Source organism: Nycticebus coucang, chromosome 12, assembly GCF_027406575.1.
Source record: "Nycticebus coucang isolate mNycCou1 chromosome 12, mNycCou1.pri, whole genome shotgun sequence".
Classification (NCBI taxonomy): domain Eukaryota; kingdom Metazoa; phylum Chordata; class Mammalia; order Primates; family Lorisidae; genus Nycticebus; species Nycticebus coucang.
The window spans coordinates 45,048,393-45,065,586 of NC_069791.1; the positions used below are offsets into that span (position 1 = coordinate 45,048,393).

Genomic DNA, 17,194 nt, shown 5'->3' on the forward strand with positions numbered 1-17,194 from the left:
CAGGTGTGTAGATGGCAACTGGGGACATCTGGTGCAAGTTGTGAGTGCCAAAATAAGCGGTATAGACCTTATTTTCAAAGAACTATGGGTATGAGTACTGGCTGTCCTAGCTAGCAACTTTTTCAAGGACCAACACAAAGTCTGGCCTAACTTTCCTCATAGCTTTTCCCCTTAAATATTTCAAAAACACAGTTATTGACAACAGCAGCCTGCAACAAAGGGCAAAATGGAGAAAAGCAATAAACAGAAAAGCTTGGTATGGAAAAATGTGAGAAAGGAGAGATTTGGGGGTGGGGGGCGGTTGTAAAATTCTTTCACAAATAGGAAATGGAGAAGACTATGCCTGTAACCAGAGCAGGATGCAGAACGAAGAAAACACCTGAAAAGACCTTCTGGCTGACCTTCAGATTCAATGCAACCAAATAGTAAAAGATAAGGGAGGTTGGATAAGGCAAGTTGTAAATTGCCTGGCTAAGTCTTGAACAAGCACCTCAACATAACCAATCAATAAAGAATGCAGTAGCCAGCACAGTGGCTCACGCCTATAATCCTAACACTCTGGGAAGCCTAAACGAGTGGATAGTCTGAGCTCACAGGTTCAAAATCAGCCTGAGCCAGAGTGAGACTTCGTCTCTAAAAATAGTTGGGCACTGTGGTGGGTGCCTGTAGTCCCAGCTACTTGGGAGGCTGAGGCAAGAGAATCGCCTAAGCCCAAGAGCTGGAGGTTGCCATGAGCTGTGATGCCAGAGCACTCAACCGAGGGCAACAAAGTGAAACTCTGTCTCTAAAAAATAAATAAATAAATAAAAAGAAAGAAAGAATGGAAGAACATGTATCTTCTTTTGACTCCAGGCATTTGTGTTTGGAGTCAAAACACCAGCTAACTGCTATCTTTGCTAATGAAACACAAACTTCAGTGGATACACATAACAAAGAATATACATACTTTCATAAATATTACAAAAGCTAGTTTAGGGGGTGGGGGAATTAAAAAGTTAGACAAGTCATTAAACAAACAACAGCCCTCAATAAGCAACAAAAATAAACCCCAAAAACTCTGATTTCCAAAGTTGCCATATTATAATACAAGTTGAGTATCCTTTATCTGAAATGCTTAGGACCAGAAATGGATACAGGATTTTGGATTTTTTCACATTTTGCAATATTTGCATTATGCTTACTGGTTGACTATCCCTACTTTAAAAATCCAAAATCAGAAATGCTCTGGTGACCACTTCCTTTCCACAACATATCAGTGCTCAAAAAGTTTCAGATTTAAGAGCACTTCAGATTTCAGATTAAAGATTCTCAACCTAGTATTCCAAATGTCCAGTTTTCAACAACAAACAAAAACATTAGGAAGCATGCAAATAAACAAGAGTATGGCTCAATTCACAGGAGGAAAAATAAAAGAATCAAATTATACTTACTAAACAAACTTACCTTTTTTTTTTTTTTTTAGAGACAGAGTGTGATTTTATTGCCCTCGGTAGAGTGCTGTAGCGTCAGAGCTCACAGCAACCACCAATTCCTGGGCTTAGGCAATTCTCTTGTCTCAGCCTCCCAAGTAGCTGGGACTAGAGGCATCCGCCACAATGCCTGGCTATTCTTTTGTTGCAGTTTGGCAGGGGTGGGGTTTGAACCCCCCACCCTCGGTATATATGGCCAGTGCCATACCAACTGAGCAACAGGTGCCACTCACAAACTGACTATTTTAGCTAAAGGAAGCTATAGCTGGGTGCAGTGGCTCACACCTGTAATCCTAGCACTCTGGGAGGCTGAGTGGGGGGTGGGTCGCTTGAGCTCACCAGTTGCAGACCAGCCTGAGCAAAAGCAAGACCCCCGTCTCTTAAAATAGCCAGGTGTTGTGGCAGGAACCTGTAGTCCCAGCTATTCGGGAGGCTGAGACAAGACGATTGCTTGAACCCAAGAGTTTGAGGTTGCTGTGAGCTACGGCACTCTACCAAGGGTGACAAAGTGAATCTTTGTCTCAAAAAATTTTTAAAAATAAAAAAATAAAGTTATGGAATTTATAAAAAAATAATTAAAAATGAGGTCTCACCAATAGAGAATATGACTAGTAAAAAGACAGAATTACATAAGGAAAACAATTACAAATTCTGGAACTGAAAAGTACAGTAACAAAATCACTAGCAGGGCTCAATGGTAGATCTGAGTAGGATAGAGCTATAAAGGAACAGAGTTTTGTATGCTATTGAAAATAAGAAGATTATTGATTGAAACCTAATTGCTATAAAGTTAAGATGTTAGATGTAAATCTCCAAATCACCACTAAAGAAAATACTAAAAAATATATAGAAAGAGAAGAAGGGAATCAAAATGATAAACTAGGAAAAAAAATCAAACACAAAAATGGAGGAACAAAAAGGTATAAGACATATAAAAAAACATAAAATGGCAGAAGTATTTCTTTATCAATACCTTCTTTAAATGTAAATAAACACCCCAGTTAAAAGGCAAAGATTATCTATAACATCATGAGAACTTTAAACTTTTGAGCATCAAAAGACATTATTGGCCAGGCATAGTGGTTCAAGCCTATAATCCTAGCACTCTGGGAGGCTAAGGCAGGAGCATCCCTTGAGCTCAGAAGTTCTGGAGACTAGCCTGAGCAATAGTGACACCCTCATCTTTACTAAAAATAGAAAAATTAATTGGGTGTTCTGGTGGGCACCTGTAGTTCTAGCTACTTGGGAGGCAGGAGGATTGCTAAAGCCAAGGAGTTTGAGGTTGCTGTGAGCTAGGCTGATGCTACAGAACTCTAGCCTGGGCAATAGAGTAAGACTTTGCCGCCCCCCCCCAAAAAAGATATCATTAAGAAATTGTGGACAGGGAGAGAGAGCAAGATGGTGGCCGAGTAACAGCTTCCTTCCATCTGGGCACCGTGAGTCTGGGGAGATAGGACTCCAGGCATCTCTGGCTGCTGGGATCTGCCTATAATCATCCCTTTGAGGATACAGGGAGTCAGCGAGAGACTTCTGGACCCCAAGAGGACAAAAACAGTGGAAAACTGGCAAGCAGTTGCATGTCTTCAATTGGCCTAGTCCTGCCAACAGCTGTAAGTACAGTAGCAGCGAGACTACAAACCGGAAAGGCCTTACCTGTGAACTGTTTTGGTGTTTTTGGACTTGGCACTCAGTTGAACTGCCTTGTTGAGAGCTTGAACAGGAGTGCGGACAACTTTGGGCATTGTCTAGGGCCCCAGACTGAGCTGCTGAGCTGGACGGAGCTAATAGTGTTTGGCTACAGGAGAAAGGGAGCCATTGGGAGAGAACTGCCCCAGCAAGGTCCACCCTCAGGGTTGCAAAGCAAGGATTGGGCGGGAGCCAGTAACCTAGTGATTGAGCAGCCTAAAGGTGGGGACTGAGCCGCCTTACAGCCCTAACCCTCAGGGGCAGAGCAAGGCCGGTTTTGGCACACTGGGTAAGTGGATAGCCACTTCAGCAGTGATTCCAGCGACAAGCACTTTTTTGGAAAAGCTTCTGCTTAGCAAGTTTAGAAGTTTAAAGTGCCTTTTAAAAGGGGTAAAGAGAGATTTAGGGTGTCTACCCTGTGGGGTTTGAGAAATCATTGGAGACCTCAGGTCCTATCAGCATTGAGATTAACATCTCATACCCCAGAAGACCACCTGTTGCCTAGACAATATTCAACAAGATAAATATACTGCTTTGTTTTTGGTTGTTTTTTGCTTTTTGCTTGTTTGTTTTTTATTTTGATGTTGTTGTTGTTTTGTTTTTTAATTTCAACCTTCTCCATACAGATTTTTTCTTTCTCAATTTTTCTAGTTTAAATACAATTTCCCATTACTGCCTTATTCAATAACTAGAACTTCATTTTTGCTAGTGTTTCTACCCCTATTATTTGGTTTTTCACCCAATTTTATCCTGTAAAGTTTTCTGTTTGCTTGTTTTAGTTTGATTTATAGCATTTTTGTCTTTCTTCTCTACTTCGTGGAGGTGGGGTACTGTGTCTGCTCAGGTTAGCAAAGAGCTGCGGACCTCAAGGGAACCACCCAACGGGGCACCCCCAGAGGTTGCAGATTTTTAAGGTTCTGCCAAAGTACCCTACTGTATACCTATATTGCTCTGTCTCCTTCTTTCTGTGCGTCTCTTCCTTTTGCCATATTCCTTTTACCCACCCCCTCTCCTTTCTCTATTTTCTTTTCGCTGTTTGCTTCTTTCTTTCATCCATTCTTGCTCTTCAACCTTCTCACCCTTCTGGTCCTGTACCAAAAGGACTCATCGAAACGTTAGTCCAACAGGTATGGGAACTTAAAGAGCAAGAGGAAGTGAAAGAAAAATTAGGGCAAGGAAACAGATAAAAGAAATCACTCATGAGGAAGAATCAGCAGAAAACTCCAGGCAACATGAAGAACCAGTCCAGAACAACCTATGAGGTAGCTACTGCAGAGGATTCCACCTATAAAGAAATGTACAAATGACAGAAAATGAATTTAGAATACACATAATGAAAACAATGAAGGAAATGATGGAAACAATGAAGGAAACTGCTAATAAAGTGGAAAACAACCAAAAGGAAACCCAAAAACAGAATCAAATAAGAGATGAACGATATGAAGAATATGAAGCTCTCTGATAGCAGAGCTGAAGGAACTGAAGCAGTCAATTAGGGAACTTAAACATGCAATGGAAAGTATCAGCAACAGGTTAGACCATGCAGAAGAAAGAATTTCAGAGGTAGAAGACAAAGTTTTTGAGATAACTCAGATAGTAAAAGAGGCAGAAAAGAAGAGAGAGAAAGCAGAACGTTCACTGTCAGAATTATGGGACTTTATGAAGCGTTCCAACATACGAGTTATAGGAATTCCAGAAGGGGAAGAAGAATGCCCCAGAGGAATGGAAGCCATAATAGAGAATATTATAAAGAAAATTTCCCAAATATCACCAAAGATTCTGACACACTGCTTTCAGACGGATATCGGACCCCAGGTCGCCTCAACTCTAACAGAGCTTCTCCAAGACACATTGTGATGAACCTGTCCAAAGTCAAGACAAAAGAAAAAATTCTGCAAGCTGCCAGGAGTAAGCACCAGTTGACCTACAGGGGCAAATCCATCAGAGTTACTGCAGACTTCTCTAATGAAACTTTCCAAGCAAGAAGACAATGGTCATCTACCTTTAATCTACTTAAACAGAACAATTTCCAGCCCAGAATTCTGTACTCTGCTAAGCTAAGCTTAAAAATTGACAGAGAAATCAAATAATTTACAGATATACAAACATTGAGGAAATTCGCCACAACAAGACCAGCTCTACAGGAAATACTTCAACCTGTTCTACACACTGACCACCACAATGGATCAGCAGCAAATTAAGAACTCAGAAATTATAGGACAGAACCTAACCTCCACACTGATGCAAAATTTAAAACTAAGCAATGGACTCTCACAAAATAAGATGAATAGAATACTACCATACTTATCAATTATCTCAATAAATGTTAATGGCTTGAATTCCCCAATGAAGAGATATAGATTGGCTGACTGGATTAAAAAACACAAGCCATCCATATGCTATCTGCAAAAAACACACCTGGCTTCAAAAGACAAATTAAAACTTTGAGTCAAGGGTTGGAAGACAATTTTTCAGGCAAATGGAATTCAGAAGAAAAGAGGAGTTGCGATCTTATTTTCAGATACATATGGATTTAAAGCAACTAAAGTCGAAAAAGACAAAGATGGTCACTTTATATTGGTCAAAGGAAAAATACAACAAGAAGATGTTTCAATTTTAAATATTTATGCACCCAATTTAAATGGTCCCAGATTCTTGAAACAGACCTTACTCAGTCTGAGCAATACGATATCCAACAATACCATCATAACAGGGGACTTTAACACTCCTCTTACAGAGCTGGACATATCCTCTAAACAGAAATTAAACAAAGATATAAAGAGACCCTAGAACAACTGTGCTTCATAGACGCATATAGAACACTCCATCCCAAAGATAAAGAATACACATTCTTCTCATCACCCCATGGAACATTCTGCAAAATTGATCATATCCTGGGACACAAAACAATTATAACAGAATAAAAAGAATTGAAATTTTACCTTGTATCTTCTCTGACCATAAGGCACTAAAGGTGGAACTCAACTCTAACAAAAAAGTTCGACCCCACACAAAGGCATGGAAATTAAACAACCTTCTGTTGAATAACAGATGGGTGCAGGAAGAAATAAAACAGGAAATCACTAACTTTTTTGAGCATAACAACAATGAGGATACAAGCTACCAAAACCTGTCGGATACTGCAAAAGCAGTTTTGAGAGGAAAATTTATCAGTTTAGACGCCTACATTCGAAAAACAGAAAGAGAGCGCATCAACAAACTCACAAGCCATCTATGGACTTGGAAAAAGAAGAACAATCTAAGCCTAAACTCAGTAGAAGAAAAGAAATACCCAAAATCAAATCAGAGATCAATGAAATTGAAAACAAAAGAATCATTCAAAAATTAATGAAACAAGGAGTTGTTTTATTGAAAAAATAAATAAAATAGATAAACCATTGGCCAGACTAACTAGAAATAGAAAAGTAAAATCTCTAGTAACCTCAATCAGAAATGACAAAGGGGAAATAACAACTGATCCCACAGAGATACAAGAGATCATCTCTGAATACTACCAGAAACTCTATGCCCAGAAATTTGATAATGTGAAGGAAATGGATCAATATTTGGAATCACACCCTCTCCCTAGACTTAACTAAACCTGAACAGACCAATTTCAAGCACTAAGGTTAAAGAAACAATAAAAAAAGCTTCCAACCAAAAAATGTCCTGGTCCAGATGAGCTTCACACCAGAATTCTATCAAACCTTCATGGAAGAGCTTATTCCTGTACTGCAGAAATTATTCCAAAAAAATCGAGGAAGAAGGAATCTTCCCCAACACATTCTATGAAGCAAACATCACCCTGATACCAAAACCAGGAAAAGACCCAACCAAAAAGGAGAATTTCAGTCCAATCTCACTCATGAATATAGATGCAAAAATTCTCAACAAAATCCTAGCCAATAGATTACAGCTTATCATCAAAAAAGTCATACATTATGATCAAGTAGGTTTCATCCCAGGAATGCAAGGCTGGTTTAACATACGCAAGTCCATAAACGTTATCCACCATATTAACAGAGGCAAAAATAAAGATCACACGATCCTCTCAATAGATGCAGAAAAAGCATTTGACAAAATCCAGCATCCTTTTCTAATTAGAACTCTGAAGAGTATAGGCATAGGTGGCACATTTCTAAAACTGATTGAAACTATCTATGACAAACACACAGCTAATATTTTACTAAATGGAGTAAAACTGAAAGCTTTTCCTCTTAGAACTGGAACCAGACAAGGTTGTCCTCTGTCACCTTTACTATTCAACATAGGGCTGGAAGTTCTAGCCAATACAATTAGGCAAGACAAGGAAATAAAGGGAATCCAAATGGGAGCAGAGGAGGTCAAACTCTCCCTCTTTGCTGACGACATGATCCTATACTTAGAGAACCCCAAAGACTCAACCACAAGACTCCTAGAAGTCATCAAAAAATACAGTAATGTTTCAGGATACAAAATCAATGTCCACAAGTCAGTAGCTTTTGTATACGCCAATAGCAGTGTAGATGAGAAACTAATTAAGGACACAACTCCCTTCACCATAGTTTCAAAGAAAATGAAATACCTACGAATATACCTAACGAAGGAGATGAAGGACCTCTATAAAGAAAATTATGAAATCCTCAGAAAGGAAATAGCAGAGGATATTAACAAATGGAAGAACACACCATGCTCATGGATGGGAAGAATCAACATTGTTAAAATGTCTATACTTCCCAAAGCAATCTACCTATTCAATGCTATTCCTATCAAAATACCAACATTATACTTTCAAGATTTGGAAAAAATGATTCTGCGTTTTGTATGGAACCAGAAAAAACCTCGTGTAGGTAAGGCAGTTCTTAGTAATAAAAATACAGCTGGGGGCATCACCATACCAGATTTTAGTCTGTACTACAAAGCCATAGTGGTCAAGACAGCATGGTACTGGCACAAAAATAGAGACATAGACACTTAGAGTCAAATAGAAAACCAGGAAATGAAACTAACATCTTACAACCACCTAATCTTCGATAAACCAAACAAGAACATACCTTGGGGTAAAGACTCCCTATTCAATAAATGGTGTTGGGAGAACTAGATGTCTACATGTAAAAGACTGAAACTGGACCCACACCTTACCCCACTCACAAAAATTGATTCAAGATGGATAAAGGACTTAAATTTAAGGCATGAAACAATAAAAATCCTCCAAGAAAGCATAGGAAAAACACTGGAAGATATTGGCCTGGGGAAAGACTTCATGAAGAAGACTGTCATGGCAATTGCAACAACAACAAAAATAAACAAATGGGACTTCATTAAACTGAAAAGATTCTGTACAGCTAAGAAGACAATAACCAAAGCAAAGAGACAACCTACACAATGGGAAAGGATATTTGCATATTTTCAATCAGACAAAAGCTTGATAACTAGGATCTATAGAGAACTCAAATTAATCCACATGAAAAAAGCCAACAATCCCATATTATCAATGGGCAAGAGACATGAATAGAACTTTCTCTAAAGATGACAGACGAATGGCTAACAAACATAAAAAAATGTTCATCATCCCTATATATTAGAGAAATGCAAATCAAAACCACCCTGAGATACCATCTAACCCCAGTGACAATGGCCCACATCACAAAATCTCAAAACTGCTGGCGTGGATGTGGAGAGAAGGGAACACTTTTACACTGCTGGTGGGACTGCAAACTAGTACAACCTTTCTGGAAGGAAGTATGGAGAAACCTCAAAGCACTCAAGCTAGACCTCCCATTTGATCCTGCAATCCCATTACTGGGCATCTACCCAGAAGGAAAAAAATCCTCTTATCATAAGGACACTTGTACTAGACTGTTTATTGCAGCTCAATTTACAATTGCCAAAATGTGGAAACAGCCTAAATGCCCACCAACCCAGGAATGGATTAACAAGCTGTGGTATATGTATACCATGGAATACTATTCAGCTATTAAAAAAAATTGGAGACTTTATCCAATCCATCTTTCATATTAACCTGGATGGAAGTGGAAGACATTATTCTTAGTAAAGCATCACAAGAATGGAGAAGCATGAATCCTACGTACTCAATTTTGATATGAGGATAATTAATGATAATTAAGGTTATGGGGGGAAGGGAAAGCAGATAGAGGGAAGGCGGGAGGGGGGCGGGGCCTTGGTGCATGCCACACCTTCTGGTGGCAAGACATTTGATTGCATTTGATTGCAAGAGGGACTTTACCTAACAAATGCAATCAGTGTAACCTGGCTTATTGTACCCTCAATGAATTCCCAACAATAAAAAAAAAAAGAAGAAATTGTAGACAACACATCACTGAGATAAAGAAAAAAGAAATTAAATTTAAAAAAAAGGAAATTGTAAACAATTTAAAGAATGGGAGAAAATATTTCCACACATTCTGTATCTGATAAGATTTTAACATCCAGAATATACAAAGATACAATATACTCTTACAACTTAACATCATAAAGACAAAAAGTCTAAATTGAAAATCAGCGAAATAATTTAATAGAAGTTTCTCTAAAAAAGTTATCCAAGTGTTCAATAAGCACGTGAAAAGATGATCAACATCATTAGACATTCGGGACATAAAAATCAAAACTTCAATGAGATACCACTTCATACCAGTAGGATAATTAAAAAAAAAAAAAACTAAAAAATAACAAGTATTGGTGAGGATATAGAGAAGTGGAATCTTTGCTGGTGGGAATCTAAAACTGTGGCCAGGCTGGGCAGGGTGGCATACCTTAATCCTAGCACTTTAGGAAGCTGAGGTACAAAGATTACTTGAGACCAGGATTTCAAAATCAGGAGCTTAAAACTTTTAAACTAGACAACATAGTGAGACCCCATCTCTAAGACACGTTAAAAATAAAAAATAAAATGGGTTAGCCACTCTGGAAAACAGTCGGGAGGTTCATCAATAAATTAAACAAAAATTACCATATGACCCACCCACACCTAGATAATGTCTACAGGATTTGAAAACAAGTATGAAAACAAATACTTGTACACAAATGTTCATAGTAGCACTTCACAATAGCCAAAAGTAGAAACAATCCAAATACCCATCAAGAGGTAAATGTATCAACAAAATATAGTATACACACATATATCTATAAATGGGACATTTAACTGTAAAAAGGAATGAAGTACTGATACATGCTACAATACAGATAAACTCTGAAAACATTATGCTAAATGAAAAGAGTCACGTGACCGGCTGTGGTGGCTCAACACCTATAATCCCAACAGTTGGGAGACAAAGGCAGGTGGATTGCCTGAGCTCACAAGTTTGAGATCACCCTGAGCTAAAGCGAGATCCCATCTCTAAAAAAAGCTAGGCACTGTGGTGGGGATCTATACTCCCAGCTACTTGGGAGGCTGAGGCAAGAGAATCACTTCGGACCAGGAGTTAAAGGTTGCTGTGAGCTATGAAGCCACAGCATTCTACCAAGGGTGACAAAGTAAGACTCTGTTTCAAATTAAAAATAAAATAAATAAAATAAAATAGTCATGTGAAATATGCAAACTAGGTAAATGAATAGAGATAGAAAGCAGATCTATGTCTGCCAAGGGCTAAGGGGAGGAGGAAATGAAGAGCGACTATTTAATGGGCAAAATGTTTCCTTCTGAGTTAACAAACATCTGGGAACTAGATAGACATGCTTGCACAAAATTGTGACTGTACTAAATGTCACCGAAATGTACACTTTAAAAGAGTTATCTTGGTATCTGAATTCTATTTCTATAAAAACAAAATATCAGGGCGGCGCCTGTGGCTCAAGGAGTAGGGCGCCGATCCCATATGCCGGAGGTGGTGGGTTCAAACCCAGCCCCGGCCAAAAACCAAAAAAAAATAAATAAATAAATAAATAAATAATAAAAAAATAATAAAAAAACAGAATATCAAAACAAAAGTAAATTTATGTCATCTTAATGTGAGGACACAAACAGCCAGGTGAAAATATTTGATTTTATTAGGTAGAATCTCTCTCATGGTAAAACTCGGGTTCTAAAAATATGAAATTTTAATTGCAGCCATGGCACTGATGAGAAACAATTAATGAAATTATTCATTTATATATTCAGACCATTTCAGATTTAATTAACAATTTTCAGTACTACTAGTGAAATGAAGTTCAAAAAAACTTGTTAAACTTGAGAAACAGGACTAGTATTACCCAATGATACAAAATTAACAATATGAAATCAGGGACATACCTTTTAGCCTAGGACATATGATACATCTAACTCTACTTATATCTGGCTACAATTCAATTCATAACTGAAAAGGTGATTTAACTTTAATGAATCACTTGCCTCTCATTTGGAAAATAAAGCTCTATGTGGTTTACAACTCAACCAGCTTTAGACTATATTCATATTTAAAACAGTCTAATAGGAACAAATATTTACATGTGCCATAATGAATGTACTGATTCAAATATCCAGTCTCTTAGTTTTGGAATAAAATCGATTACTATAGCATCTTCCTAAGTGCTCATTTCAGCAAACCAGCAGCTCTGGCATTGTATGTAAATATAGCTATATTTAGTAAAAAATAAAAAGTAGCAATTAACAAATATGGATTAATAGTAACATCTTTAAAATACTAGGATCAACAGAAGGAAGTAGACTAAAAATTCCCTGACAAATATTATTTAGTACTTATTTTGGCACGCTAAATGGAAAAAAAGATTAAGAAACACAAAGTTTGGGTGGCGCCTGTGGTTCATTGAGTAGGGTGCCAGCCCCATATATGGAGGGTACCGGTTCAAACCTGGCCTTGGTCAAACTGCAACAAAAAATAGCCAGGCATTGTGGCTGGCATCTGTAGTCCCAGCTACTCTGGAGGCTGAGGCAAGAGAATGGCCTAAGCCCAAGAGCTGGAGGTTGCTGTGAGCTGTGATGCCATGGCCCTCTACGGAGGGTGACAAAGTAAGACTCCGTCTCTGGAAAAAAATACCCCACAAAGTTAGACACACTGATTTCTCAGTCTCTGTGATGGGTTCCACTGTGTCCCCTAAAAGTTCATGTATTGAAGTCTGAACCTCCAGTACCTCAGAATGTCACTTTATTTGGAAACAGGGTCATTGCAAAGGTAATTACTGAAGATGAATCATACTATAATTACTCATACTGGAATAGGGTAGGTCAGATAATTTGACTTGTACCCTTGTAAAAACTGGAAATTCAGACACATACAGGGACAACACCATGTGAAAATAAAGCCAAAGAATACCAAAGATTGTCAGCAAACCAACACAAGGTAGAAGAAAGAAATGGAACAGATCAGATTCCTTCTTATAGTGCAGCCCTCGGGAAGAACCAAGATGCAGATAACCTGAACTTCCAACCTCCAGAACTATCAGATAATATATTTCTGTTGTTTAGACCACCCAATTTATGGTACTTTGTTTACAGCAGCCCCAGCAAACTAATACAAACTCATATTATTTTTTATACTTAGAATTTAAATTTATTTTATAGTCAATTCAAATATATGTGTGTGTGTTGTGTGTGTGTACATATCCCCCAGAAAGTAAGTTATAAAAATGATGACACTCAAGTAATGGACAAATGCCCAGGGAGCACTATGACTGACTGGGATATATTTGTACTGTCTGATGGGAAAAAAAGAAAAAAAAAAAAGAAAAATGATGACACATGGAATATACAATTCAAATCAGTGTACAAACCTGTAGTTCAGTAAGAACCGTTTTATGCCTCTTGTTACATTCAATCTTTTCCACTCGTGCTTTCAATTCTGCCAAAGTCTTATCAAACACAGCACACTGTAATGCACATAATTTTTCTTCCAGCAACCACTGTACAACCTAAAGAAATATATATTCCTTTGTTATGCAAAGAAAACATTCCAGCAAACAGCAAAGAATATTCTTAAGTACTGATGAGACAGTAATGATGTATTAATTAATTGAATGAATAAAACATTCCAGAACCCATTAACACACAGCGAATTTAGCTATCTGCTAAAATTCTCCACTTTGCTACATATATAGTATACACTCCAAGAGGGAATTACTAAAAATAGAAAATCTCCAGGGGGTAAATTTTTGAGGTATAAAATAATTTCAAAGTATAATATTTCATGCTCAAATATAATATTTCATGCTCAAACCACTTAAAGGATCAGTTTTTTAAACTACTATTACAGATTAATATTTTTGTGAGATACACTAAGAATGTCACTGCAATACCAAATTCCTATAACATTTCTAAATACCTACTCAAAATTACCATATTATCTCACAAGAGACCCACAACGAACAGGACATAGGTACAAATCCATGAATCACACTTCAGTAACACTATTCTAAAGAATTAAACTCTCAGTACACACGAAAGGTTTTTTAATTCTTTCACATAGCTACCTTCATAATTATAACAGCTGTATGAGAATGAGGAGGCAGGGCTAGGAGCAATGGCTCACACCTGTAATCCTAGCACTCTGGGAGGCCAAGGTGAGTAGATCACCTGAGCTCAGAAGTTCAAGACCAGCCTGAGCAAGAGCAAGACCTCATCTCTAAAAAAAAATAGCCAGGAGGAGGCGTCTGTGGCTCAATGGGTAGAGCACCAACCCCATATACTGAGAGTGGCGGGTTCAAACTTGGCCCCGGCCAAACTACAACAAAAAACTAGCCAGGCATTCTGGCAGGCGCCTGTAGTCCCAGCTACTTGGGAGGCTGAGGCAAGAGAATCACCTAAGCTCAGGAGTTGGAGGTTGCTGTGAGCTGTGTGACACCAGGGCACTCTACCAAGGTGATAAAGTGAGACTCTGTCTCTAAAAAAAAAAAAAAAATAGCCAGGCATTGTGGCAGGAGCCTGTTGTCCCACCTGCTTAGGAGGTTGAGGCAACAGGATCACTGAGCCCAAATCTACCCAAGGCAACAAAGTGAGACTCAGCCTCAAAAAAAAAAAAAAAAAACACAGAAAAAGCATTATTATCTCCATTTGTGCAATAAACTTAACTGGGGGGGAACACTTTTGTACTGCCTCACTATTCCTTTTCCTAATAAGTGTAGATATTTCATCTTAGTAGAAGAACCTTGGACTAACACTTTAATTATTTATAATTTCATGATTAAACATGCAAGATCTTAAAAAGCTAATATTGGCTCAGTGCCTATAACTCAGTGAGTAGGGTGCTGGCCACATACACTGAAGGTGGTGGGTTTGTGCCCAGCCCAGGCCTCCTAACCACCAATGACAACTGCAACCAAAAAATAGCTGCATTGTGGCAGGTGTCTGTAGCCCCAGCTACTTGGGAGGGTGAGGCAAGATAATTGCTTAAGCCCAAGAAGTTTGAGGTTGCTGTGAGCTGTGCCGTCACAGCACTCTACCGAGGGTGACAAAGTGAAATTCTGCCTCAAAAAAAAAAAAATTAGTATCACTTGAGTTTCACATTCCTCTCTTACAAAAAGAATTTAGTATAAACATTTGTGAATATGCTTTGAAAAATATATAATACACTGAATATATATTTTTTTTCTGAGACAGGGTCTTTGTCACCTAGGCTGGAATGCAGTGGTGTGATCATGGCTCACTTGTAACCTCCAATTCCCAGGCTCAAGAAAGCCTCCTGCCTCAGCCTCCCAAGTAACTGGGATCACAGATACACCCCCACCACAAACAGCTAACTTTTTTTTTTTGAGATAGAGTCTCACTATGTCGCCCCTCAATAGAGAAACATGTCGTCACAGCTCTCAGCAACCTCAAAATCTTAGGCTTAAGGGATTCTCTTGCCTGAGCCTCCCCATTAGCTGGGACTATAAGCGCCCACCACAATGCCCAGCTATTTTTTGGTTGTAGTTGTCATTTGTTGTTTGGCAGGCCCGGAATGGGTTCGAACCCGCCAGCTCCAGTGGCCAGCTGTCGCCTTAGCCACTGAACTACAGGCACAGAACCGAACAGCTAACTTTTTAATGTATGTTGCCCAAGCTGGTCTTGAACTCTAGGCCTCAAGCAATCCACCTGCTTGACCTCCCAAAGTGCTGGGATTACAGGCAAACACCATTCCCAGATGAATATTAAACACAGGTGGTCCCCAGGTAATATATAAGACAGATTCTGTAGGTTTGAATTTGTATATAATTGGAACAGGTACATTTACCTATTACCTGTAATAGCCTCTGTTCGTTAAGTGTGAGTTGTACATTTAGGTTGGATGCTTGTAACTCAGACTGCTTAATTAATTAAAAATTAACTAATTTTAATTAATTCTTTCTCTAGTCTAACAGATATCAAAGTCTGTACTTTAAATGTTCCTTACCCTAGTCCTTCTAAAGCACTGACTTTACTATTTGAATACTAACCCTAACGTACATAATAAAGAGTTTAGAATGTACAGACTAAATGACCATAAAAATCAGCTTATTATAAAGACTAAAATGTTTATATATATACACACACACACATTAACATGAATACAGCAAAGCCAAAAATTTTTTTTAATGAAATAAAACAAAATGTTAATATACGTAACAATAACATTTCCTTTTTACTGTAAGATAAAGATCAATACGGAAACAGTTGCTTGGCTAGCCCAGTTGGTAGAGCACAAGATTCTTAAAAGTTCAACACAGAAGCAAAGAAAAGCTAAAAAACAATATCCAGATTTATAAGCAAATGAAGGAAGTCTTCACATCTCCACTCTGTTTTGATAATCATTATCACCTCTAAAATATTATGAAGCCAAAAGAAGTGAGAAACTAGAGAGAAAAAATTAATTATAAATCTCAAGGGAAAAAAAGTTCCATTATTAAATCCTAGCCTGTTCTTTTCTCTTTTTTTTTTTATTGTTAAATCATAGCTGTGTACATTAGTGCAATCAAGGGGTACAATGTGCTGGTTTCATATACAATCTGAAATATTCTCATCAAACTGTTCAATGTAGCCTTCATGGCATTTTCTTAGTTATTGTATGTAGATATTTGTATTCTGCATTTAGTAGGTTTTGCCTGTACCCATTCTAAGATGCACCATAGTGAGAAGAAATTTTAAAATTAAATTATCAAAGATAATAATGTGTTGTTCTTTTTTTTTTTTTGAGACACAGTCTTACTTTGTCACCTTCAGTAAAGTGCTGTAGACTGACAGCTTACAGAAACCTCAAACTCTTGGACTTCAGCAATTCTCTTCCCTCAAACTTCCAAGAAGCTGGGAGTACAGGCACCAGCCACAATACCCGGTTATATTTTTTAGAGACAAGGTCTCACTCTGGCTCTAGCTGAGGCTGGTCTCAAACTCATGAGCTCAGGAAATCCACCCGCCTCGGCCTCCCAGAGTGCTAGGATTGCATACTTGAGCCACCATGCCCAGGCTGATAATAATGTACTTTAAGCTCAATGATTTTCTTCAAATTCTCTCTTTCTATGATAAACCAGATATGACAGTAAAATGCGAAATAATGTCAAAAAACTAAAAGAAAAAAGACAGTGGTGCTTTTTATTCAATATGGTTTTTAACTTATAATCTCTAATACCTTTTGAAGTTTCTGGTTAATATCTCCTTTGGCTGTAATCTTTACTTGAAATTCTGCCTCATATTCTTCTTCCATATATCGTCGACGTTTGGACTGTACATTGTCCATGTCCTCTGATTTAGAACGTTTTCTTCTAAAAAACTCACCTGAGAACAAAGATCACAAAGATCAGTCAGATGTTCTCATTATAGACCTTAATGCCTATTATCCATCCGCAGCAAAATATTACTTCAATCTATTACACCAGCATGTTCAACAAATTATCTTCCAAATTGTTTTTGAGATCATAAAAATAGCTTTTAGCTTTAACTTGAAATGATTTCAGCCTCAGTGCCTATAGCTCAGCACCTAGGGTACCAGCCACATACACTGGAGCTGGCGGGTTCGAACCCATCCCGGGCCTACCAAACATCAATGACAACTAAACCAAAAAATAGCCAGGCATTGTGGCGGGTGCCTGTAGTCCCGGCTACTTGGGAGGCTGAGGCAAGAGAATTGCTTAAGCCCAAGAGTTGGAGGATGCTA

The 17,194-nt window shown here is 38.1% G+C and overlaps 1 protein-coding gene across 7 annotated transcripts in view; it reads right to left on the reverse strand.

Annotated features, from left to right (window-relative positions):
- Positions 1-17,194, reverse strand: part of ATF7IP (activating transcription factor 7 interacting protein) — a 163,481-nt gene that overhangs the window by 78,212 nt on the left and 68,075 nt on the right. For all 7 annotated transcript variants that reach the window (XM_053554455.1, XM_053554453.1, XM_053554448.1 and 4 more), the window contains exons 4-5: positions 16,670-16,815; positions 12,864-13,001 (exon numbers count right to left, since the gene is read on the reverse strand). In XM_053554455.1, coding sequence (XP_053410430.1) covers positions 12,864-13,001; positions 16,670-16,815 — 284 coding nt within the window. The remainder of the gene's footprint in view (positions 1-12,863; positions 13,002-16,669; positions 16,816-17,194) is intronic.